Here is a 23,950-nt window from a genome sequence, read left to right as displayed (position 1 = left end):
GCCTGGCCTAGCGTGTACCCTAGCTCTACCGGAACTGTGTGAGCTGTAACACGTGGTCGGCGTCTTGGCCGTTATTCTCGCTTCCGGCCCACGGGGACCAGGGGTCCTGGCAGCAGGCACATAGCTCTGATCATGCCAGCCTCTCTCCAGATGCTTCCAGCTGTGTTCTAGAAGGAGCTGGTGTGCAGGGAGATGCGGGCAGGAGCCTGTCTCCTGGGCACTGTGTGGAGGGAGGGAGCGCTGAGTCCCTCCAGGTGGGAAGGAGGGGCCGCTGGAGGCCCCGGCCCAGCTGCACCTAGGTCAGCACCCCACCCTGGGCACTGCCTCATTCCCCACCCAGCCGGCTGGTTTTAAGGGCCAGAAGCCCTGTGTCTTCCCTGGTGCCTGGCTCAGGGCTGGGCCTCGATAATGTGACTAAGAGGCCCTTGCAGCAGGACAAAGAATTGAGGCTTCCAGTAGAGAGGGGGGGGCTTAGCAGCTTGGCCTGCCGGCCTGCCTGCCTGCAGCTGTGTGGCTTCGGACCCTGCTGCTTCTTCCCCCGCCGAAAGGCTTTCCTCCCAGTGAAACACCAAGCAGAACTCCGGGAATCTGGCGTGCCCATCCCGCAGCTCCCCCGCCTGCCCCATCTCCCACAGCCACGGTCACGGCTGTCCCCCAGCTCACCCGTGGTCTCCTATCCTGGTTACCTCCAGGATAGCCCTGGGAGCTGAGGAGGCGCCTGCTCCCCAGGCCCGGCCCTGCACTCCTGGGTCTGGGAAGGCGGGTGGGAGGGGAGGGGGTGGCAGTGACCCTCTCCGGGGGGCCAATCATTAACTGGCTTTATCTTTGCAAGCCGTCCTGGGGAGCCCAGGTCAAGGGGCAGGCTTCCGGCCCAGGCCCAGGAGGCCTCTGGGGCAAGGGGCCCTTCTTGCTAGTAGGTGGGAAGCACCTTGGGTCTGTGCCTCTGCCCCCTACCACCATCCGGGACTTCCCTGAAGGAAGTCACCCAGCAGCCGGCTTGGTGACAAGCTGGTACTAGAGCTGCTCCAGAGAGAGGCTGTCGCGGGAGGCGAGGCAGCGGAGCCCCCCACCCCGAGTCAGCTTTGGCAGGCTTCCTGTGATTTCTTTCTTCCTTCTTCTTCTTCTTCTTCTTTTTTTTTCTTTTTAACTGCAGGCTGGGCACACCCATTTCCCTATTGCTTTCGTTTGAATTTAGCCAGTAGATAGCGGCCTGGCTGCTCACAAGGGGGGGTGGGGACAGGACAGGGAGGCAATGTTGGGAGACTCCTCATCGGCGCCAGCAGCTTCTCTCGTGTTGGCGCTGTCCACAGATGTCCCCACCAGCCTGGGAGGTGAGTGCCATGGCCCCATCTCACCCGCAGCCCAGGCAGGTGACGCGACTTGTCCAAAGCCTCACGGCTTAGAAGCAGTGAACTAAGCTCTCTGAGGGTGGGGGGAGCTGGTGGGTTCACCAGGCACAGTGTCCAGAAGTTCTGTATTCCCAGGTAAGAGGAAGCAGTTCCCTACCTGCTGGGGGGGGGGGAGGGGTCCCCTCTGTCACTTGGTGCTGGGACCCAAGGTTCACCTTTGGTGCTAGATTTCTTTGAGTTAAGCATTACCTTCTTTGAGCACTTTTTTTTTTTTTAAAGATTATTTACTTGAAAGTCAGTTACACACAGAGAGAAGGAGAGGCAGAGAGAGAGAGAGAGAGAGAGAGAGAGAGAGAGGTCTTCCATCCGCTGGTTCACTCTCCAGATGGCCGCAATGGCTGGAGCTGAGCTGATCCAAAGCCAGGAGCCGGGAGCTTCTTCTGAGTTACAGAGAGAGAAGAGAGCCAGAGAGAGGTCTTCCACCCGCTGGTTTACCCTGCAAAAGGCTGCAACAGCCAGGGCTGTGCCAGGCCAAAGCCAGGAGCCAGGAGCTTCTTCTAGGTCTCCCACGTGAGTATAAGGACTCAAGGACCTGGGTCATCTTCTGTTGCTTTCCCAGGTGCATTAGCAGGGAGCTGGATCTGAAGTGGAGCAACCTGGACCAGAACTGGCACCTATATGGGATGCTGGCACCGAAGGCAGAGGATTAACCTACTGTACCACAGTACCAGCCCTTCAAGCACCTTTTAAAATACAGAGCCCTGGGGTAGATGATTGGCCCAGCCATTAAGATGCCCACAGCCCTTATTGGGTACCTGGGTTTGATACCCAGCTCTGACCTCAGATTCCAGCTTCCTGCTAATGTACACCCAGGGAGGCTTCTGTTGATGGTGCAAGTAACTGAGTCCCTGCCACCCACATGGGAGAGCTGGTTGAACTGTCTCCTGGCTTTAGCCCCAGCCTAGAACTGGCCACTGTGGGCTTTTGGGGCGTGTTTGTCTGTCTTTGTCTATTTGCCTTTTGAGTAAACAAATAAATTCATGTTTTAAATAACACATGCACACACAAAAGAATACACAGCTCCCAGGAAGAGGTGACATTTGGAGGTCACAGCCTCACGGAGCCTGTGAGCTTAGGGAGTTAAACCTCACATGTTTCCTGACATCCAGAAAGGGAGATCCACTTGGCTCAGGTCACACAGCATGCAGCAATTTCTAGAATTTTCTGCTCACTGCTGCTTTCAAGTCTCCACATGTCTGTGACAAGCAGATGGAAGGGCTCTCGGCAGCTGCTGGGGACAGGGAGGAAGTAAAGCTGGAGCAAACAGCTTTCTGTTCGTGCCCTGCCCCAGCTGAGTGGCCCTGTGCTTGTCACGGGCTGCTGTCCTCTGCAGCCCCCCACCCCCACCCCAGGGCAAACACCAGTGGTGCTGGATGTGTGAGCTGGACCTGTCTCTAGTGTCTGCTTGTTTGTTTAAATTCTCTGGCAGAGACATACTGTCCCAGAGGGCGGGGAAGGCAGTGTGGCGCGCTCACCCCCGGAGGGAAGGCACTGTCCCTGTGGGCTCTGGCTGGGAGTGCTTCCGAAGGGGCCTGAGCCCTCTGCCTCTGTCCCCAGGAGGAGCACTGCCTGGCCTCCGTCCACACGCCGCTGGGGTGGTCGGACTGCTCTTCCATCAGTACTCAAATGTCACCTCCGCCAGGGAGACCTCCCCTACTTGCAGCACGTCCATGCTCTCCGTGGAGAATCCCTGTGTTCAGTTGCCCCCTTTGGTCCCCCTCCAGGTAGGAAGCCCCCTTCACATTGCAATAGCCCGAGGGGCAGGAGCAGGGCAGGAGCTGGCAGGTTGAGCTGGACGGCTGCTTCTATAGCAGCTGGTGCAGGAGGCCCTTCCTGACGCCCACTCCAGCCAATTCGGCTGCTTTGCTGCCACTTCTTCCTACCACGTGTGCCCCTCCCAGGGCCTCCTTCCCGGCTTGCCCTCTGGGGTAGCCGTCTGTGCAGCACCTTCCTACCGCGGGTGTGTTCACGCCTATCTCACATGGCAGCTGTGGCTCGAGGGGTAGAGTAACTGCTGAAGACCACTTGGTGGGCAGGGGGTGGGGGCGCAGAGCTAGGAGCGTGCCTGGGATCCACGTGGCTGCAAAGTCTTATATTCCTCACCTTATCCCCAATGTCCCTGGGTCTCCTATAACCTGAGCACAGAGCTGGGGCCTGATAGACCTGGGGAACCATTCAGGAACTAAAATGTGGCTCAACTCTCTGGGAGGACGCAGCTTTGGACCCTAGCTGCCACCTCACACCTTCTTCTCAGCAGAAGCCAGACTGGTGAGGGTGGGAGATGTGAACAGGGGCCCCAGGGGGGCGTGCTAGGGGGCCGCCATTGAGCAGTGGCCAAGATTTTGGTGGCAGGAAGTGAGCATTCCCCCAGCTGTTGGGGAGGAGCAATCCACTGGGGTGGCCTGGTATTAGGGCGTTAACCCTGAGGCCGTGGAGAGGCAGAGACTTGGCTGACGGGGTCTGGGGGTGCCCACCATCCTGATAGAGACCCTGCATTGTGCCCCTGCTCCAGCCTCCCCCCCCCCCTTCCCCTCACTGGGTCTTCTGGGGGAGGTAACATCCGGTCTTCCTGTCTTTGTATCCATCAGTACCTCTTGTCACTCCAAGTCAAACCTCCAGGTCTACATGGGCTAGCAGACTGGTACTACAGAAAGAGATCTTTGTTCCTTGAGCTCTCTCCCTCTCTCTTTTATTTATTTTATTTGAAAGGCAGAGTGACAGAGAGAGAGTGGGAGAGAGAGAGAGAGATCTTTCATCTAACTGCTGGTTTACTCACCAAATGCCCACAACAGCCAGGGCTGGGCCAGGGAGAAGCCAGAAGCCAGAAGCCAGTAACCCCATCCAGGTCTCACATGGGTGGCAGGGCCCCAAGTACTTGGGCCACCATCTACTGCCTGCTAGGCTCATTAGCCGGAAGCTGGATCAGAAGTGTGGAATAGCCAGGACTCGAACCAGGCACTCCAGTATGGGATGGTGCCACAAGGCCCACCCTTGCTCTGCCTTTCTAGTGCTTGTTGCAAACTCCTATGCTAGGAAAACACCTAGGAACAGTCAGGAGAGAGACAGCGCTGGATCCCCAGCCAGACACAAGGTATGGGTGGGGGAGGGGGGAACCAACCCAACTCTAGGTCAGTGCCCAGCCAGGCCCCTGGGGCAGGGCAGACAGTGAAGGGGAAGGTCTCCTCCCATCACAGAGAATCCACCTGGAGCAACGAGGAGACAGCAGCCAGGCCCACGAGCCTCCCCTGGCCCTTGCTCTGCGCCTTCGTCCATGGGCTTCCAGGTGCCGAGCGGGAGCTTCCCTGAGCTATGGAGGTGACAGGACGCCAGGACAAAGTACAACCATTGTGCCTTGGGCCTGATCACTACTTCCTTTGTCTGGGGCCGCTGCTGGCTCCTGGCTGCCTTTCACACTCTCCTCCGCCCCCTCCCTGTCCCTGTCTCCCCTCCCCCTCCCCCTCCCCGATCACCGTCCCCTTCCTCCTTGGCTCTCTGCTGACTGGCTGCAGAGCCATGGGCCATGGCCGCCCTGGTCCTGAGGCTGGGGCTCCGGGGAGCCTCGCACAGGGACCCCGCGTGATCTGTGTCGGGGCTGTGCCCTGCTCCAGTCCCCCAGCTGGCCCGGTGACCTTGGGCCCTGACCCCTTTCCTGCAGCAGCCTGGGGAGGCAGGACAAGTGGAACTGAATTAGTGCAAGGGGACCAGCCCGGGGAGAAGAGAAGGTGCCACGGAGATGGTGTGGTCTCATCGTGGCTGATTTGTTTCTTTTTGCCTTTTCCGAAGATCCAGATGGTTGGAGGGCATCCCTGGGAGTTGGTGACACCATCCTGGGGCTAGGATCCAGAGTAGACGTCTCTTCTGTGTCACCAACCTAAATGAATAGTAGACCCAGGGGGCTGTCCCCACCCTAATGCAGCTGGCTCAGTACCCCCAGGCTAGGTTGCAATCCCAGTCTTTTACAAAGGGACGTCTGCCACTGGGCAGAGCCCACAGGGGAAGCTCAGAGAAGCTGTTGTAACATTGCTGGGGGTGAGGGGAGGAAGGTGGCAGGCCCTAGGCTGGAGGGGGACCTGGAGCTATGAAGGGACAGTTGATGGCTCCCTGTCCAGGGGACCCCACGCCGCCAGCCTCTCCCTGACCAGGGAGATCTCTGCTGCCCCTCTGGGGCTGAAGACAGTGGAGATGGGAGAGGGCCAGAGGAGGGGCTCCGGGCCCAGGGCCTCCCAGCCTGTGCTCCTGGGTGCTGGGGGCAGACTAGGGGGAAGCAGAATGGCCTCCCTTCCACATCCCACTCAGCAGTCTGCAGCAGGGAGCCCAGGTGAGGCGGCCTGCCTGGAAGGGGGCGGGAGCCAGCAAATAAACATTGACTAACTGTGCAAGGCCTTGTCCCTGCTGCTGGGGGCCGGCCAAGTGGTGGAGACATGCCGGAGCACGAGTGATGGAAAGGTGGGCTGTGGTGGCCGCCAGCTGGCCCACTGGGGGACACCCCTCTGGTGGAATTGGGGCACTAAGGAGGTAATCTAGCACCCCCCACCAAACCACAGTGCTGCGTGCAGAGGGAGGGGGCTGGCTGAGTCACCTCCTTGGGTCGTTTTGGGCAAACCGGGGGCAAAACTGCTGCATTCTCATCCCCACTCCCATCTCCAGTCCTGGCCTCGGCAGAGGCTCCATCGGCCCTGGGCCAGCCCTGGTCAGGGCCTGCTGGGCAGGTAAGGAGACTGGTCCCTCTCTTCCCACAGGTAGCACAGCCCCCAGTCCTCTGCTCCCCGGGGGTGCCTGAGAAGGGCTGGGCCAAAGCCCAACCAGGACTTTTTCCAGGCTGGGTCCTATATGCAAGGGTGGGGTGGGGGGATTTGGGGAGCATGGAGGGAAGATATAAGACAGGGGAGTTGCAGGAGAAGGGGGCTTTGAGTGATGGCCCGGGATGGGGCAGAGACCGGTGAGGCTTCGAGCCTGCAGAAGCAGCCAAGGCAGCCAGAGGGTCTGGGTGGCTGGGGAGAGCCCCCCGTTTTTGCTCAGAAGATGAGCGTGAGCTGGGGCCCGGGCTGATGGAAGCCTTGGCCCCCAGCCTGGTGGGAGCCCAGGGCAGCTGGCCTACAACCGGTCCTTAGTGCGGCAGGGGAGCTTTGAGTCATCACTCAAGTCCTGGCCTCCATCCGCCCCCACCAGCCCCCTGGCCTCAGTTCCCTGGCAACATCTGGGGGGGGGGGGTGCAGCAGGAACAAGGGCTTCTGTCTGCCCAGCTGCCTCTCCCTTTGGGCTCTGCCAGACTCTCCAGTGCATACGTGGGCTCCGACAGGTCCTCTTCCCTCTGGGTCAGTGACTAACCGCGGAACCCCACGCTTCCCTGCCTCAGCTCCACAAACTTAGTGCCAAATTCTTCTCCCGGGGGAGCCTCCCTGGACACTTCCCAAAGGACCCCAGGCACCCTAGCCTGCCAGCTGCCAGATAAGGGCTCCAGATGGGGACACTGTCCCCTCTGTGCGCCGTGCAGAGCCCTCTGCCCACGAGGCCTTTCCAGTTCCGAAGACGCAACTGCTCGGGAAGTCAGAAATGGGGGTTGCGGGCGTCAGCCACCCTCCCCTTCCCAAGGCCCATTCGCTCTCGAGCCAGAACAGGGCTGTGCAGGCAGTGGTCACTAGGGGGCGCTCGGCCACCGCCGGGAGCTCGTGAACTTGGGAAAGTCGCGTCTGCGTGAGTGAGAACGCGTGTGTCAACGTGTGTGTTTGTGTGAGCGCGTGTGTAGGGGGCGAGGGTGCTGCGTGGGGAGGAGGCCGGGGGTCACTCCAGGGTTCCAACAGCTCTGGGCCCCTTCCCCACCCGTCCCTGACGGGCTCCCCGCCCGTCCCCCGCCCTCCCCAATATTCCCGGCAAAGAGGCACCAGCTCGCAGCCCTGTCCGCACATAACCTTAGTTTCCTGCTCCCGCCCCCTGGACACCCCGCGAGCGTGCGTGTCTCTAGGCAGAGTTTCAGGGGGGCGCGCGGCAGTTCTCAGGCTGCTAGCCTTGGTGGTGGTGGTTGAGGGGGCGTCGAGCGTTCCCTTCGCCGCGGTGGGCTAGGGGGTCCAAGCTGAGCTGGGTGCCCCCGGGGAAGGCGGTGCCTGCACGGATTCGGCTTGCGCCCGCCTCCCGCCCCTGTCCCCGCCCCCCGGGGCGGGCTCGGGGCGGGGTTGGGCCTATTTTTCAGTCGCCTGGGAGCGGTGAGGAGCGCAGAGGCTTGGGGCAGCCGGGCTGCGAGGAGGCCGCGGCGCAGGGGGAGCGGAGCCGGCGGCAGCGGCGCTCGGTCGGGAGGCGCAGCGGCGAGGCACACGGTCCCGCGGACGCACCGGCCAGGGCCCCCGCGCTGGATTTCCATACTCATTTAGCTGGGGTTTACCCCTCCTCGTTTCTTCTGAAACCTTAAAAAAAAAAAAAAAGACTGAATTGTTTCCCCGTTGTAATTGATTTTTGCTTCCCGTTGCCCACTGAAGACGGGCAGACGGTTCGGGGAGACTGCTCTTTAACTCCCCCCAGTCACTTCGGATTTTGGAAACGCGCAGAGGAGGAGCGAGGTGGCAAGAGCTCCGGAGAGAAGTCGAGGAAGACAGACGGGGTTGGAGAGCGCGCGCAGGCGGGCGAGCAGCGAGAGGGACCGGGGCAAAGTGAGTGACCTGCTTTCAGGGGGGTGACCGCCGGAGCGCGGCGCAAGCTCTCCCCCCTCGGGACCCCGCGCAGGAGCAGCCGCGCTGACGGACAGACAGACAGACACCGCCCCCAGCCCCAGCGCCCACCTCCTCCCCGGCCGGCGGCCCACGGTGGACGCGGCGGCGAGCGGCGGGCAGCAGCCGGAGCCCGCGCCCGAAGGCGGGGTGGAGGGGGTCGGGGCTCGCGGCATTGCACTGAAACTTTTCGTCCAACTTCTGGGCTGTTCTCGCTCCGGAGGAGTCGTGGTCCGCGCCGGGGGAGCCGAGCCGAGCGGAGCCGCGAGAAGTGTTAGCTCGGGCCGGGAGGAGCCGCCACCGCCGCCGCCGGAGGAGGAGGGGGAGGAGGAAGGAGAGAAGGAAGAGGAGAGGGGGCCGCGGTGGCGACTCGGCGCCGGGGAGCCGGGCTCATGGACGGGTGAGGCGGCCGTGTGCGCAGACAGTGCTCCAGCCGCGCGCGCGCCCCAGGCCCTGGCCCGGGCCTCGGCTCCGGGAGCAAGAGGAGCTCGCGGAGGCGCCGAGGAGAGCGGGCCGTCCCGCAGCCCGAGCAGGAGAGGGAGCGCGAGCCGCGCCGGCCCCGGCCGGGCCTCCGAAACCATGAACTTTCTGCTTTCTTGGGTGCATTGGAGCCTTGCCTTGCTGCTCTACCTCCACCATGCCAAGGTAAGCGGCCGTGCCCGCCTGGCGCCGCGGGCCGCTGCGAGCGCCTCTCCCGGCTGGGGGAACGTGCGTGCGTGCGAGCGCGCGCGTGGGGGACTCCGTGCCCCCACTCGGGTCCGTGGGCACCGGCGCGCGGCATCCCCCTCTGCCGTCGTACGTGGAGGGGGAGGGGGCGCGCGCTAGGTGGGAGGGCACCGGGGGTAGGCTCACCGCCCACGCGGGCCCTGCCCACCCACCGGAGTCGCCGCACGTACGATCTGGGCCGACTAGCCGAGGGCGGGAGTCGGAGGAGGAGGCCGAGGGGGCTGGGCTTGCGCTGCCGCTGGCGGCTGAAGTTTGCTCCCGGCTGCTGGTCCCCAGCGAACTGGAAGTCCGGGCAGCGGGGGCGGGAGCCAGGGCCCAGTGGGCAGGGTGGGGGGTGCTCGGACCTTGGACCCGGGAGGGCAGAGAGCGTGGAGGGGGCAGGGCGCAGGCGAGGGAGCGGGCGCGCTGCTGTCAGTGCCACTCGGTCTCTTCGGCCCTCGCCGCGAGTTGGGGAAAAGTTTTCGGGTGGATTGTTGTGGGGACCCCCCTCCCTGCCGGCCACCTGCGCCGCGCCACCCCCGCCCGTCCCCGCTCGCGTCCCGCTCGGTGCCCGCCCGCCCTCCCCCGCCCGGCCGGGCGCGCGCGGCGCGGAGCCGATTACATCAGCCCGGGCCTGGCCGGCCTCGTGTTCCCGGAGCCGCGGCTGCCCGAGCCGGGAGCCCCGGACGGCGAGCGGCGCCCCTCCCCCGCGCCGGCCGGCCGGGGGAAGGTGACCTCTCGAGGTAGCCACAGCCCGGGGACCCGGAGGGCCATCCCCACCCCTTCCCGCCGTCTCCAGCCCCTACCCGGGCCGTGTTCTAGGACGCCCCCTCCCCCTTTTCCAGTTTCCTCCCTCGGTGGAGAAGTCTCTGCCACCCCTTGCTCTGGTACTCCTCCCTGCTGGGAAGACCCATCCGAGGCTCCAGAGTCCAGGGAAGGGACGGTCACGGCCACAAGTCGGGGTGCGGGAGCCATCCGGGTGCTTTGTCCGCACTAAGGAGCTGCCCACTTGGTGACAGTGTGCCTCTCGCTTCCCCGGAGGTTCCGAATGAGCCATGCTTTAGCTTCTGTGGGGGAGATCTTGGAGAGTGGCTTCACCCCACTTTACCCTTTTTGGAAAAAAAATGACATGGGCGGCATAGGAGCAGCCCTTCCAGAACCCTTGGGAGCAAGCTCTCCTGCCAGCCCTGCACTCAGGCTGCAAACGTCCGGGCCAAACAGGGTGTTGGAGCAGGTGGTTTTTTGGAACTCCAGACTTGCCCACCCGACTCGCCTCCCAAGGCTACCCACGGGGTCCCTTTCTGCTCCTCTCTTAGACCTCCCCTCAGCCGCAGAGTCCCCTTGGAGAGGAGGCGGAAGGAAGGAAATGGGCAGGGGTCCCTGCCACCACCCAGAGTTCCTCAGACCCTGGCACAAAGACCTTGGCTCCAGGCCTCCCAGTATGGAGGAGGGGCCGAGTGGCAGCCTGGCCGCAGAGTGACCTTCAGAGGCCCCCAGAGAAGGGCACCTGGCCCCTCCCTGCCTAGAGCTGCCCCTCCAGTGCCCCCTGGCCTTGGAGGGAGCAGGAAGTTTCCGTCCCCTTGCCTGGTAGGGCCCTGGTGGGGTGGAGGACACAGGGGGCATGTTGGCAGGGGAAGCCCCAGTGCAGAGCTGGCAGGGAGGGGGGAAGCCCAGGAGGCTGTGGTGGGAGGGTATCCAGCTGGGACCGCTATCACTGGGGGTGAGGCTGGGGGACCTCAGTGGGGTGCCTGGGAATGGGTGAGAGGCAGGCAGTAGGAAGGACTCCTTTCTAGTGGGGTCTGGAGTTCCGAAGCTAGCTGCCATGCCCGGCCAGTGGCTGTGCAGCTGGGAACTGCTCCCCGAGAGGAGCAGGTGGGTGGGGGGAGGTGGTGAGAACTCGGGACCCTCAGGAAGGGCCCGGGGAAGTCTCTGCCTACTGGGTGCTGTCAGGGCCACATGGCTGTGCTTGATGACCTTCACAGCTTCTGGGGAGGGGAGGAATGACCTGGTGGGGGTGGGGAGGGGTGGGGGCGGCGCCACAGGGGGCCCCCTAGGGGCTGGGCAGTGCTAAGGCAGAAAAAGCTTCCGTGGGTTGCATTTGAGGAAGGTGCCCTAGGTGCCCGGGACCTTGGGAACCCCCCCCCCCCACTCAGGGAGGAGGAGAAACCAAGGCATAAGGTGGGAGCAGGGGCCGGTGTGGCTTGGGGAGTATGTTCAGGGAGACTTGTACAGGGGACGACGGGGCTGTCCCCTTGCCACAGGTTTTTACCTTCTGAGCAGCCCGTGGGTGTGCTGAAGATTCCTGAGGCCTAGGAGGGTTTGCATGGGGGAGGGTGGCTGGGTGCCCTTCGGTCCTCTGCACCCCCCCGCTCCAACCCCAGCTCACCCTGGTATTTGTCATGTCAGCAGGAGAAGGTCACCATGTTGTTTTTCTCGCCCCCAGTCCTTCCTTCCTGCCCCAGTCCAAATTTGTCCTCCTATTTGACCTTACTACTCAGCCGCTGCTCTGGACCAGGGACTCCGGGGGGCAGTGGGAGCGAGGAGAGGGGAAACGCGGGAAGGGACCGGGTCCTGGACAGGGCAGCCATCTGGTGCGTGTGTGCTGCTCCTGCCTGTTGAGTGGCCTGCTCCCCAACATCTGGTCAGCTCTTAACTTTCCTGGGGGTGCACGTTGGAGTCGGCCGGGGGTGGTGGGCATGCTCTGTGCCCGGGGTGACCCCCCGACGGGGTACCCTTCCCCTGAGAAGCCTTAGAGGAAGCCGAGCTTGTGGACAAGGAGAGAGGCCGGGAGGGAGGAGGGGCTGGGGGAGCGGGCCTCTGCCGAAGCCTTACCCTTTGTCTGTTCTCAGTGGTCCCAGGCTGCACCCATGGCAGAAGAAGGAGACAATAAACCCCACGAAGGTGAGTCCCCCTGGCTCTGGCCTGGAGCCTGGGTCCCTGGCCCCTCAGGGGATAGCTGGGCAGGCCCACTTCCTTCTTTGTAGACCTAAACCAGGAGGGAGTTCCCGGGAAGGGGCTCGGGCTATGGGGATGAAGACAGACAGAGGTGAGCACCATGGATTAACCCTTCAGTTTCTTAAGGGGTCTTGTGTGTTCCAGCCTCTGCTGGCCGCAGGACTTGGTGCCTTTTTTTCCTGCTCTTTCCAGTAAAATTTTATTCGGAGAAGGAGACAGGGAGCACGAGCCAGGGAGATGGTTCAGGGATCCCAGATGTTGTGGGAGGTGCCCCTTGCCACCCCCTGCTCCCCGGGAGGATGGGTGCTTCATGTCCCTAACTACCTAGCCAGGTCCCACCTGGGGATTGTCACCCTTCCCGTGTGAGGTGTGAGCTGGAGGTGCCCAGGGTCCAGCCTGATGGGGTCCCCACCTGCCCCTGGGGCTGCTGTCCTGGCGGAGACAGCCCTGTCGCTGGGTTCGGGAGCTGTGAACTTCCATCCTGGGCCAGCAGAGGGCTGGCTGAAGCTCCCGGGTGCCCCGCCCCCCCCGCCCAGCCCGAGTCTGCCTGTCTTTTGTTCCGCTGTGGTTTGGAGTACGGGAAACTCCCATTTCTCTGGGGACGCCCTGGCTCTCCCCACTACTGGATGCGGCCTCTGGTCCAGTCCCACGCTGCTTTCCCAGCGCTCCACCTCCAAGCAGGGAAGGCCCTGGGGTCTTCCTCCAGGCAAGTGTTCCTGACCCGAATCCAGTGGGGCTGGGGTAGCTACCAGGGGTGGTGGTGCCCAGCCGGTTCTACCTCCTCCTTCCCCACCCCAGGAGCCTTGCCTTTGGCCCAAGGCCTGGCTTCCTGGCCACTCCCCAGTCTGTGCCACGGACAGGCACCCCCCACCCCTTCCTAGTGTGCCTGCCACCCACCCTCTTCAGCTTCCCAGTGGTCCCTATGGTCTGGGAGAGGCAGGACAAACGGTCTTTGTTTGCTGGAGAAAGGTTGTCCATGATAAATAAGGAAAACTAGGATTTGGCACGCACCTGTGTGTCTGTGTGTGTGTGTACGTGCACGCGTGTGCACCTGCCTGTGCAGGAGGGAGGCTGCCTTCCTTGGAGGCAGTGGCTGGGGCACCTGGAGTCCTGGGGAAGTTGCCTCTGTCTACTCCCATGGGCTTTGAGGGTTCCAGGGAGAAGCTTTCCCAAGGACTTCCCAGCCCAGGTCTTTCTCCTCTCTGCCCAGCCCCCAACCCCACCGCCTGGCCAGACCTTTTCCCATCCGTTCCTGGGCAGACGCCCTAAGCCTGCGCTGTCTGTCCCAACCACGGGGACGGATCTGCTCTAAAATTCTCCATTCACCATCTTCTTCCATGTAGATTTACCTTAAAAAGTGACTTTTCCAGATCTCCGATCTCTCTCTCTGTTTCTTTTTTTAATTTATTTTTGGCTTTCCTTTGCCTTGGTCGTTTAGGGGTGGAGACAGGTTGTGCGCCCGTTGTTTGGACAGGGGAAGGAGAGAGAATTCCTGCCGAGGCCGGAATTCCCGTACTGTTCCTCCTGCATTCACACCTGCTGCTTCTCCTCCACCCACTGTGGTTTCGCAGCCAGCCTGTTCTGTTCATACCCCTGGTCTTATCTTCCTGAGCTCCCTGGAACACAAATCTTGGAGGGAGGAGGGAGAAGGGAGGCGGAGGCTCAGCTGTATTCTCTGGTTGGGGGGGATGGTCTCCAGGGCAGCCGCCTGCAGTGCCTTGGTGAAGTTCCGGCCCAAGAAAAGGGTGCCTGTTCCCAGTGCTAGAAGTGGGGAGACAGAACCATGTGGGTTGAATGACGTAGAGACCAGCTCAACCTGCTTACACAGATGAGCAGAGTCAGAGGCCCGGGGAGGGCCGGGCCGGCCCAAGGTCACATCGCTCCATGAGAGCCTGGACCTCCCTGCCACTGGCCGGGGGTATTCCCTCACTTCAGGGACAGGGCTGCCGTGCTGTGCCGAGCCGAGCTGAGCCGTGCCGTGGCGGGGGTGTGGTCACAGCCTGGAGTGCCTCGTTTGTGTGCTCTCCGGTGCTCTACCCCTATGGCCCCAAACTCCCCCTTCATGCTCCATTGCACCCCAGGCTCCGCAGCCGGCCTGGGAAGCCGTCTCTGCCCTGGGCTCCTCCAGCGCAGCTTCTCAAAGGGCTCCGTGGCCACGCTGCTTTTTCCATGATGCAAGCAGTTTGCCCTCTTGGGCGGGGTTATCGGCGGCTGGTAGGGCCGGCACGGCTCGCCCGCCTGCTGCCACCTGCTGATTCCAGGCAGGCCCCGCCCTGTGCTGGTGCCCACCACCGCCTCAGCCCGTGACTTGGGGAGAGGGCCTGGCAGGTGGCACGGTGCCTCCCGAAGCTTCGCCCCTGTTTCCGCGTGACGCAGGCGTGGCCGGGCTTTGATGTCAGAGCTGCTTCTAACTCTCCAGTCACGAGCCGTGTGGCCTTGGGGCGAGTCCCTGAGCCTCTCTCTCCCCGTTTGTGAGCTGGGCTCCTAGTAGAACAGCAGAGTGCTGGGTGGGGAGAGTCGTGGGAGGCGAGAGCTCTGGACCGCGAGTGTGGTGCCAGCGTGTATTCAGCGCTCCGCTGGTACCGGCCTTGGTACAGTTGCTGGGGTAGTGGCAGCTGTGGCAGGGCTGCGGTGGTGAGCTCAGGCAGGCCACACTGTCCCCTGACCTCAAGGTTGGTACAGGAGCTGGCGCGCCATGCCATCTAGGCATCAGGTGTGGCAGGCCATCTCCCCCGCCACTTGACAGCCTCCCATGGCCTGTGGATTGAAACCAGGTGCTCACCAGTGTCGGCCGCGGCTGAGGGAGGGGCTTCACCCAGAGCAGGGGGCATTTCAGTTAGGCTTTTGGAAGGACTGTCTGATCCTAGGTGCCTCTTATAGTAGCCCGGAGGAATGGCCTTACTGAGCTGGGTGGAGGTGGGGGCTGGCCGCCACCGGTTGTGTCACCCACCAGGCTCATCTCTCTCCTCTCTGCCCTCCCCCCTCCATGCAGTGGTGAAGTTCATGGAAGTCTACCGGCGCAGCTACTGCCAGCCGATCGAGACCTTGGTGGACATCTTCCAGGAGTACCCTGATGAGATCGAGTACATATTCAAGCCTTCCTGCGTGCCTCTGGTGCGCTGTGGGGGCTGCTGCAATGATGAAAGCCTGGAGTGCGTGCCCACCGAGGAGTTCAACGTCACCATGCAGGTGGGCTGGGCCTGGCCCTGGCCTGGGAGCGAGCAGGGGAGCCAGGGGCAGGAGGGCGTGGTGGGGTCTCGCTTTCCTTAGGAAAAGAAGACAGCCTGCATTCCTCAGCCTGGGTTCGCAGCCAGCCCCCCACCCTGACCTTTGTCCCCTAGGCTTAGGATGGGGCTGATGCCTTGACAGGAGCCCCCCTCTTCCCCTCCGGGAGAGAGCCCCCGAGGGCCCGCCTGCTCTGGGGACTCCTTGGGGGAAGCTAGGCGAGCCTGGTCCATGAGGTCTTTACAAAGCCTGTCTCTTGGTGCTCCCTGGTGAAGGGGCACATCTCATCCCAGATGGGGGGGGGGGTGGGTCTCTGAGGACCAGGGAGGGAGTGGCTGCCGGGGCCATGGGAGGAAGGAAGGGAGGGTGTGGGAAGTGGTGAGAACCCAGGACCGAAATTCCCAGCCTGGCCAGCCCTCGCAACCCCCTCTGCCTCAAGCGGAGCAGGGGCCCCTTGAGCCAGCGGGCTTGCCTCTGCTTCAGCCACCCCTGCTGTGTAGAGCCCCTAGGAGCTGGGTGGCTGGAGCCCGGGGGTGTCCCATCTGGGTATGGCTGGCTGGGTCACTGATCTTTGTATCTGCTTCCTTCCCCCAGATCATGCGGATCAAACCTCACCAGGGCCAGCACATAGGGGAGATGAGCTTCCTACAGCACAACAAATGTGAATGCAGGTGAGGACGGAGTCGGGGGCTCGTTTAGCTAACAGAAGGCTGTGGGCTGCCTAGTCTGCGCCGGGGTTCGGAGTGCTGTGCTTGTTAGCCCATGTCGGCCTTCCAGCTGGTGACCTGGGCGGTCAACTGCAGTGTGCCTCAGTTTCCACATCTGTAAAACGGGCACAGTAATAGGCTGCACCTTACAGTGTTGTCGTAAGGATTAAAGGAGTTACTATGCGTGAAGGGATTGAAACAGTGTTATGATATCGTCAATCTTGTTTCTACTATTGTTATTATAACTCCTGTCATTAGCCTCACCATCTTAATTCTTCTGTTTTGTTCTTTTCTCTTTCTGTACCCATTGCAGACCAAAGAAAGACAGAGCAAGGCAAGAAAAGTAAGTGGTCATGACTTTAGCACTCTTTTCTCTCCTCGGCTGGTGGTCTTGGTTTGGGGCTCCTGGCTCCCCCTGTCCAGGGTTCTGATGGTCTCACTGGGTCGGGGAGCTGGTCTCTGAGGGGCTTGTGGTGGCAGTGGTGGGACGGAGCTCCGGGGTTGGTGAGAAAACTGCCAGCTGCAGCTGGCGCTTCCTTAGGAGGAGATTATGCCTTTTGGAACTGCAGGTCATTGTGGACCTGCACGTGCTGTTTCGGTGTCGGTGGGGGAGGGCAGTGTGGCCCCAGGCTTTCTGGCTGGCTCCGGCCCCCCTCCCCCAGCAGGGAGAGGGAGCAGGCAGGCAGAGAGGCCAGGTTCTGTGTGTCAGGAAGCAGCCCCTTTTGGTGGTGGCTGTGACATTGCACTTGGATCTGGGGCCACCCGGAGGGGTTTCCTGGCGCGTGCCCGCCTGCAGGAGAGGGGCAGGTGGCACACACGACGCTGCCTTGGCTGGGGAGAGGAAGTAGCCAGCGGTCACTTTCTGAGGCTTCCAGTTGCTCAGTGCGGAGGGTCAGGATGGGGTTGGGGGGGCAAGCGTGCCTTCCAGATGGGGTGGGCAGCTGACAGATCGGGGGCAGGGGTGAGCCTGCAGGAAGGAGAGACTGAGAGAGAGCACCCATGCCTGTCCCTCCCCAACTCCTCCCTTCCTGTCTGCTCCCCTACGACTGTTTGGTGGACATTGTAGCCCCCTAGGCCTCACCCCTTAACTCGTCTTGCCTAAGCCCCCAGCTTCCAGGATTGATGTTGCTAGCTGAGTAATGATACGGGAGGATGAGCTTGGAGCTGCAGGGAGAGAGAAGAGCGAGCGGGCACACTCCGTGCAGAGACCCCCCTCCCCCTTTCCAGTGCTTTCTCCCCAGGGCAGCACAGATTTGCCCCGTCCTGGGCCCCTTCTCCCCTCCTCTCCCCCGAGACAGTTCTCTGGGAGCTGGCAGGTGAAGAGTGAGGACTATGCTGGTTCCCGCGAGGGGACAGGCTACAGCCTGCCCCCACTGCCCATTCCCCAGGCAGTGAGTGGGGTCTCGCCTGAGCTCGGAACAGCCTGGAGATGTGGTACAGCAGGCTTGGACAGGCTGCAGAGACAGCACCCTGCCAAATGCCGCCCAAGCACCTCCTCCTAGCCCTCCCCTCTCTGCCTGGGGCTCTGAGGACACCCAGTGGGCCACCCCCCTACCAAGGTCCGGCCCACCTGTTACAGCTTCCTGGTGTTTAGAGCCAGACCCGCATGGGGTTGCTGGGCAGAGCCCACCCTTGGTGCTTGCCCCAAGCCTGGGACTAGGAGCCACCACGTGCGTGGAGGCCCATGGGTCTCTGCCTCCAACCACAGACTTGCCAGGGGCTGGGTTTGCCACCGCACCATGGGCAGAGTGAGAAGGAACCATGAAGCACGTGCTGGTGCTGTCACGTGGGCCTCCCCAGAGGGCACCTGCCCCCCCCCATTGTTTCCCCACTCTCCCCTTCCTCCTCGCTCGCTCTCTGTCTGTCTCTGTGTTTTTATTTTCCAGAAAATCAGTTCGAGGAAAGGGCAAGGGGCAAAAACGAAAGCGCAAGAAATCCCGGTATAAATCCTGGAGCGTGTACGTTGGTGCCCGCTGCTGTCTCATTCCCCGGAGCCTCCCTGGCCCCCCAACAGGCTTCCACCTGCAGCACCCCATAACCCTGCCTCTCCCCTCCCCCTGCCCCGTGTCTCTCTCTCACTCACTCCACTAATCGGCACCAGCGGGCAGACGTGGTGGTGGTGTCGGTGGTCTGGGGTTGGGGTGAGGAGGGGGGCCCGAGTGGGCCTAGAGGGTTCAGGGAGGGAGCTCTGGCTTGGCTGGCACCGACTTTCTCTCACCCACTGGGCATTGGTGGCGGGCCCTCATTGGCATGGGTGCCAGGCCCCAGGCCTCTCTCGCCCGACTGGTTTCCGCTGTTCTAGGCTTCTGCCCTCGTCCGGAACCCCAGAGTGGTGGGAGGGCAGATGTGGTGAGGGGAAGGGGTGGAGGTGGGAGGCAGCTTGTTGTCAGCTGCAGGAGAACCCGGGGTGGGCGTGGGGTGGGCTGTGGGGTGGGGTCAGGTACCATATGGCGGCCCCCTCCTCATCTTGGGGGAAGCTCCTTGGCTCCCCCTGAACTTGGAACATCTATGGGGGAAACCCCTATTCCAGCCTGTGGTACCTGTAGGAGGCTCCTGGTAGGGCAGCCGCGTCTTCTGGGTTGGGGGTTGTGGCGGGCTCTGCCCTGGGCCCCGTGGCCCCCGTGGGCTGGCCTCTGGATGCTGTCTCGGGGCCTGGCCTCCCCTCACACCCTCCACTGGTTCCCCTTTGGTGGAGGGGCCTGGCCAGGGCGGTCTTGGTCCTTCTCATCGCCGTCCCTAGCAGGTGTAGAGTCCAGGCCTGCTCTGTCGGGGGGCTGTGGCATGTGGGGCCCTGTGGCCCAAGATGTGCCTTGGTCTCCTTGGAACCAGCACGCTCCTTACGACCGTCCGCCCCCGCACTCTGCTGGCCCATGCCCTCCTCTGCCCGCGGGCGGGCGTCTAGCCAGTGCTGCCTCTCGCCGTCGCTCTCTGTCTTCTGCTGTAGTGCTCGGGTCCTTACGGGGCACCTGAGGACGTGGGGGTTGGTGCGCCGGGAGGGGGTGCAGCTGCGGACGTGATAGGGGTGTTGCATGGTATATTTTTCTCTCTCTCTGCTGATGCTCTAGCTTAGATGTCTTTCCTTTTGCCTTTTTGCAGTCCCTGTGGGCCTTGCTCAGAGCGGAGAAAGCATTTGTTTGTACAAGATCCGCAGACGTGTAAATGTTCCTGCAAAAACACAGACTCGCGTTGCAAGGCGAGGCAGCTTGAGTTAAACGAACGTACTTGCAGGTTGGTTCCCAGAGGGCGAGACAGTGAGAGAGGGGCATCACCCAGAGACGGGGAGAGAGCGAGAGACAGAGAGAGACAGAGCTTGAGAGGGGCCAGCTGCTTGCTCGGCTTCTAGCTGCCTGCCCAGTGACTGCTACCTTCTCTGCTCGTGAGGCTCCTGCAGTGGCTGGGGTGCTGTCCAGCCTGGTGTGGCTGGGTACGCTGGTGTGGCTTCATGTGGCAGTGTATTGTGTCCCACGGTCCTGCTGCTCGTGGTGGCTGTCGGTCCTGATGTTGTCACCCCTAGTCTCCGGCCTGAGGAGCGCAGAGCCATCGGGTGTGGGACCAGCCTCGCCCGGGCCTGGCCACTGCCCTCTGCAGCTGGCAGAACTGGGCCTCTCAGCCCCTCAGGCTCCCATTGGGGACAGGGATTGAATCTCCGCGCCTCCCCCTCCCCCCATCATCCTGCCGTCGCCTTTCCAGGGAAGGTCCCCAGATCCCTTCGGTCCTCCACATGTCTCGGGGACAGCCCTGGGCAGCCGCACCTCTGCAGAAGCCCCAGGGCGAGTGGAGGTGGGAGCCATGCCCGCTGTCCTCACGGTAGACACTGAACGTGGGTCTTGTACCCTTGTACTTGGCCCTGTCAAGGGTACGAGTGAATATGTGACCAAGCCCCAGGGGGTGAGGCCAGGCGCCAGGGGCTGTGGTGGGAGGCTGGCAGTGCCGCGTTCTTGAATCCCCACCCTGGCCCTGGCTGGCCGTGAGGGTGGCTGGGCCAGCATCCCTCAGCAGGCAGGCAGGGAGGCAGGCAGGCAGGGTCCTTCCAGGGATTCCCCCCTCCCCCAGCTAGAACACAGGCTCCACGACCGCCCTTGGCGAGTGTGTGTCCCCCAACCCCCGCGGATGTTGTGGCTGTGGGTGCTCCAGGGACTCCGCGCCAGGCCCTGTTGTTGGTGTGGGGTTTTGTCTGTTGTGGTGTCGTGTGGGGACAGCAGGTGTCTGTCAGCGCCGGGGCCTGGATGAGCGGGGTCTCCGGCAGAGAAAGGGCCGGAGGCCTCAGGGTTTCCGTGGTGTTTTTTCCGCAGACTGGGAGCCGGCATGCGTGCGGTGACAGGGGGGAGCTAACTGAAGCTCCCCCACCGCCAGGGCCTCCCCTAGTCCCCACCTGCTGGGCCTGTGTCTGGGAGCTGCAGTTCCCAGGACTGGATGCCTGGGACCCCACCCCCAGGCCCTCCTACAGGGCAGGGTTAACAGACACGAAGCCCAGGAGCAGGGGCCCAGTAGAGCCATCTCGGAGGAGGTCCCCTCTGCTTCCCCAGGGGTAGTGAAGCCACGGGATCGCCCCAGCCAGCCGCAGAGACATGGGTCCTGCAGCCGAGGCCCGGAGGACATGGGCAGTGCACGTGTTTCCCTGGCGCCCCGGGGGCTTCCAGCCCCCCTCGCCTGGGGTCCTTGCTGTCCTCCCTGCCAGGGTTTCCCCGGCTTGGGGTGATAGCTCTGATGCTCTGGTGCCCTGCCCACCCTCCTCCCCGAGCCAGCCCCTTCCACCGAGGGCTGAAAAGCCGCCTTCCACAGGGTCCATCTCCCCGAGTGACCTCACCCTGCCCCGTCACCATCAGCTCTTAACGTGTCCAGTGGGGACTGCCCTTTGGCCATTGTCCATGTGTTTCTTTGTGAAGTGTTCCAGCGTCTTCCGTCTTGTCTCCGCGCACCACAGGCTCTAGCGGGCAGACTGGGAAACCCTGTGGGTGGCTCCTGCTTGGACTGGGGCCCCCCCCAAGGGCAGGGCTGGGTCCTCCAGGCTTCCTGTGTCACAACTGCGCCCTCCCTGCTGCCTGCTCTTACAGGGACCCGGGGCCTCCCAGGCCAGGGGGTCGGCTGCCTGCCCTGTGGCCCTAACCCGCCCTCTCGCCTTTGCCTCCCTTAGATGTGACAAGCCGAGGCGGTGAGCGGGGCTGGACTGAAGGGGCCTCCCTCAGGGTTTCGGGAACCAGACCTCTCACCGGGAAAGACTGATCGCCAATGAGCGCCGCCGCCGCCACCACCACACCGCCACCACCGACAGAACAGTCCTTGATCCAGAAACCTGAAATGAAGGAAGAGGAGACTGCGTGAGCACTTTGGGGCCGGAGCGCCAGAGTCCGGCTGAGCGTTCCCGGGCGGGTGACCAAGCACGGGCCCTCTTGGAATTGGATTCGCCAATTTTGTTTTTCTTGCTGCTAAATCACCAGGCCCGGAAGATTAGAGTTTTATTTCTGGGATCCCCGTAGACACGCCTACCCACATACATAACGTTTATATATATATATATGTTATATATATATAAAAATAAATATATATATTTTATATATATATAAAATATATATATCCTTTTTTTTTTTTAAGTTAACGTTGCTAATGTTATTGGTGTCTTCACTGGATGTATTTGACTGCTGTGGACTGGAGCTGGGAGGTGAATGTCCCACCTGAATCCCAGTAGGGGAGAGGACGGGACGAGACGTTCTGGCTTGGTTCTGTGGTCCCTCGCGGGAAGCCAGGGCCCTCTCCCCTGCCCAGGAACATGCAAGGCCAGGTGCAAGGGCGAGCGTGGCCGTCTGCTGGGAGTGTGGACAGACCCAGCCCGACCCCGAGCCTCTCGACTCCCAGTCCAGCGGACACAAAGATGACAGGTCTGGGGACAAAGACGCTGGCTCCGACCCAGAGTTTGTGGGGAGCCTCAGGACGTGGCTGTGCGCTGGGGCTCCCTTCCACGTGCCACACGGGCACCTCACCCCCAGGGGCGCTGCCTGGAAGATTCAGGAGCCTGGGCAGCCTTCACCTACTGTCATCTGCTTCCGAGTTGCCCAGGAGGCCACCGGCAGGTGTCCCGGCGGAAGAAGAGTGGACGAAGTAGTAGCCCGGTGACAGCTCCTCCTCCTGGGACCCACCCGCCTTCTCTTCCCGCCTCCCTTCTCCCCCCACTTCCTGGGGTGCAGCCTGGGAGTCGTCAGCCCATGGAAACCACTAGTTCTGCCCCCCCGTCCCCGGAGAGCTGGCTGTGTGTGTGTGAGTGGTTCCCTCTCCTCTGACCCCATTCCCCTCCCGAGGCACAGAGACGCAGGGCAGGATCCACGTGCCCTCCACGGAGGCCGAGAAAGAGAAAAAGTGTTTTATATACGGTACTTATTTAATATCCCTTTTTAATTAGAAATTAAAACAGTTAATTTAATTAAAAAGTAGGGTTTTTTTTCAGTATTCTTGGTTAATATTTAATTTCAACTATTTATGAGATGTATCTCCTGCTCTCTCTCGCTCTCTTATTTGTACTGGTTTTTTTGTGTACAAAATTCATGTTTCCAGTCTCTCTCTCCCCGATCGGTGACAGTCACTCGCTTATCCTGAACAGATATTTAATTTTTGCTAACACTCAGCTCTGTCCTTCCCTGTCCCCGGCTCCCCACCACACATTCCTTGGAAATTAGGTTTCAATATACATCTGCATACTATATATATATTTGGCAACTTGTGTTTGTATGTATATATATATATGTTTATGTATATATGTGATTCTGATAAAATAGACATTGCTATTCTGTTTTTTATATGTAAAAACAAAACAAGAAAAATAGAGAATTCTACATACTAAATCTCGCTCCTTTTTTAATTTTAATATTTGTTATCATTTATTTATTGGTGCTACTGTTTATCCGTAATAATTGTGGGGAAAAAAAGATATTAACATCACGTCTTTGTCTCTAGTGCAGTTTTTCGAGATATTCCGTAGTACATATTTATTTTTAAACAACAACAAAGAAATACAGATATATCTTAAAAAAAAACATTTTGTATTAAAGAATTTAATTCTGATCTCAAAGTTCCTCTTGGTCTTCTCCTTCTCCATTGAGTCCTGGTTCCAGGCTCCCTCCTGCCCCTTTTCCTCCTCCCCTGGGGAACACGGCCTTGGTCTTAGGTCTGGGAGAGGGTTGGCCAGGGGCTAGCATGTGGGGTGTCAGGAGCGGCTGGTCCTGGGGGAAGTTGTCTCCCCGCTCCCCCCGGAGCTGATACAGGAGGCAAGGAACGCCTGCGCCAGGGGCCGAGGACCTCGCCCGCCTGCGCGAGTCGGCGCCTTCCTGTCCCTCGTTCTGGGAAGGAACCAGTTACGTCTCCAAGCTCGCTGCCTAGGAGACAGAAGAAGGGGACCGTGGCTGTGTGTGGCCCTGGGGTGCTGTGGGCCCTGCGACCCCATGCTGCAGTGGGGTCGCACAGCGGGCGGCGCCCTGGCTTCCTCCGCGACAGGGATGCACCACTCCGCTCACACGATGATGACGGGGACTCTGTCCGCCCTGGCTGCATGTGCCCTGGAGCTTACCTGCCTGAGCTTTTGGCATTGGCGAGCGGTGTTTCAGTTCCAGGTCTTTCGGCCTCTGCATCAGTGTAGTTTGAAGAGATGCCAGCCGGCCACTGCACTGCGGCACAGCCAGACCCAGGTCCACACCTCCAGGAGCCCGCGAGGGCCAGTGGGTGTGGAGAACCAGAACCAGGAAGGTGCTGATAGAAAAATCCAGAATGTGGTGAGGGTCTAGCACGGGGGTGGGGCTGTGGTGGGGAGACAGACCCGGAGAGGGGGTTCTTTTCACCCCAGCGCTGCTAGGTTGCCCTTAAGGGATGGGCAGAGCACCCCTAAACCGGGAGGGGAGGTGCAGGGTTTGAGAGAACCCCAGGCAGGAGGGGTGGTGTGAGGTGGGGAGTGGCGCGAGCTGGAGGCTGGAGGGGCGGGCATGGTTTAGCTCGAGGGGCACCTGCAGCAGAGCCCAGGGCTGGCCGGGGCTGAGCAGCCTCTGTAAGACTATACAGGCAGTAGCCATCTGGGAGACAGTTGCCTTCTGCCAGGTGCTGGGCTACAGTGAGGGAGGCAAGGGGGGCAGAGGGGCCAGCAGTTCTTTCCGGGGCAAAGGCATGAGCGCGGTGTGGTGACCTGGGTGACTGGCGGTGTGGCCAGACTGTGGTCCATGCCGAGTGCACAGGACGTGCGGTCTCTGCCCTCAGGAGGCTTTGGGTCTCAGGG

The 23,950-nt window shown here is 61.6% G+C and overlaps 1 protein-coding gene across 3 annotated transcripts; it reads left to right on the top strand.

The window, feature by feature from the left end:
• Nucleotides 1-7,594: 7,594 nt before the first annotated feature.
• Nucleotides 7,595-22,759, top strand: VEGFA (vascular endothelial growth factor A). 3 transcript variants are annotated; one of them, XM_070074062.2, is made up of 8 exons: nucleotides 7,595-8,752; nucleotides 11,662-11,713; nucleotides 14,760-14,956; nucleotides 15,587-15,663; nucleotides 16,013-16,042; nucleotides 17,586-17,657; nucleotides 18,796-18,927; nucleotides 20,834-22,759. In XM_070074062.2, exons 1-8 carry the CDS (start codon nucleotides 8,687-8,689, stop codon nucleotides 20,853-20,855), a joined length of 648 nt encoding a protein of 215 aa, XP_069930163.1. In that variant the 5' UTR covers nucleotides 7,595-8,686; the 3' UTR covers nucleotides 20,856-22,759. The 3 variants fall into 3 exon arrangements, with proteins under 3 accessions (XP_069930163.1, XP_069930165.1, XP_089190022.1); XM_070074064.2 differs by lacking the exon at nucleotides 17,586-17,657; XM_089333896.1 differs by lacking the exons at nucleotides 7,595-8,752; nucleotides 11,662-11,713; nucleotides 14,760-14,956; nucleotides 17,586-17,657; nucleotides 18,796-18,927 and having other exon boundaries at nucleotides 15,275-15,663.
• The last annotated feature ends 1,191 nt before the right edge of the window (nucleotides 22,760-23,950 follow it).

This window comes from Oryctolagus cuniculus, chromosome 5 (genome assembly GCF_051225735.1).
Source record: "Oryctolagus cuniculus isolate XC-2025 breed Fujian yellow rabbit chromosome 5, ASM5122573v1, whole genome shotgun sequence".
Classification (NCBI taxonomy): domain Eukaryota; kingdom Metazoa; phylum Chordata; class Mammalia; order Lagomorpha; family Leporidae; genus Oryctolagus; species Oryctolagus cuniculus.
The sequence above is the reverse complement of the archived record's forward strand: the minus strand, read 5'-3'. Positions and strand labels throughout refer to the sequence as shown.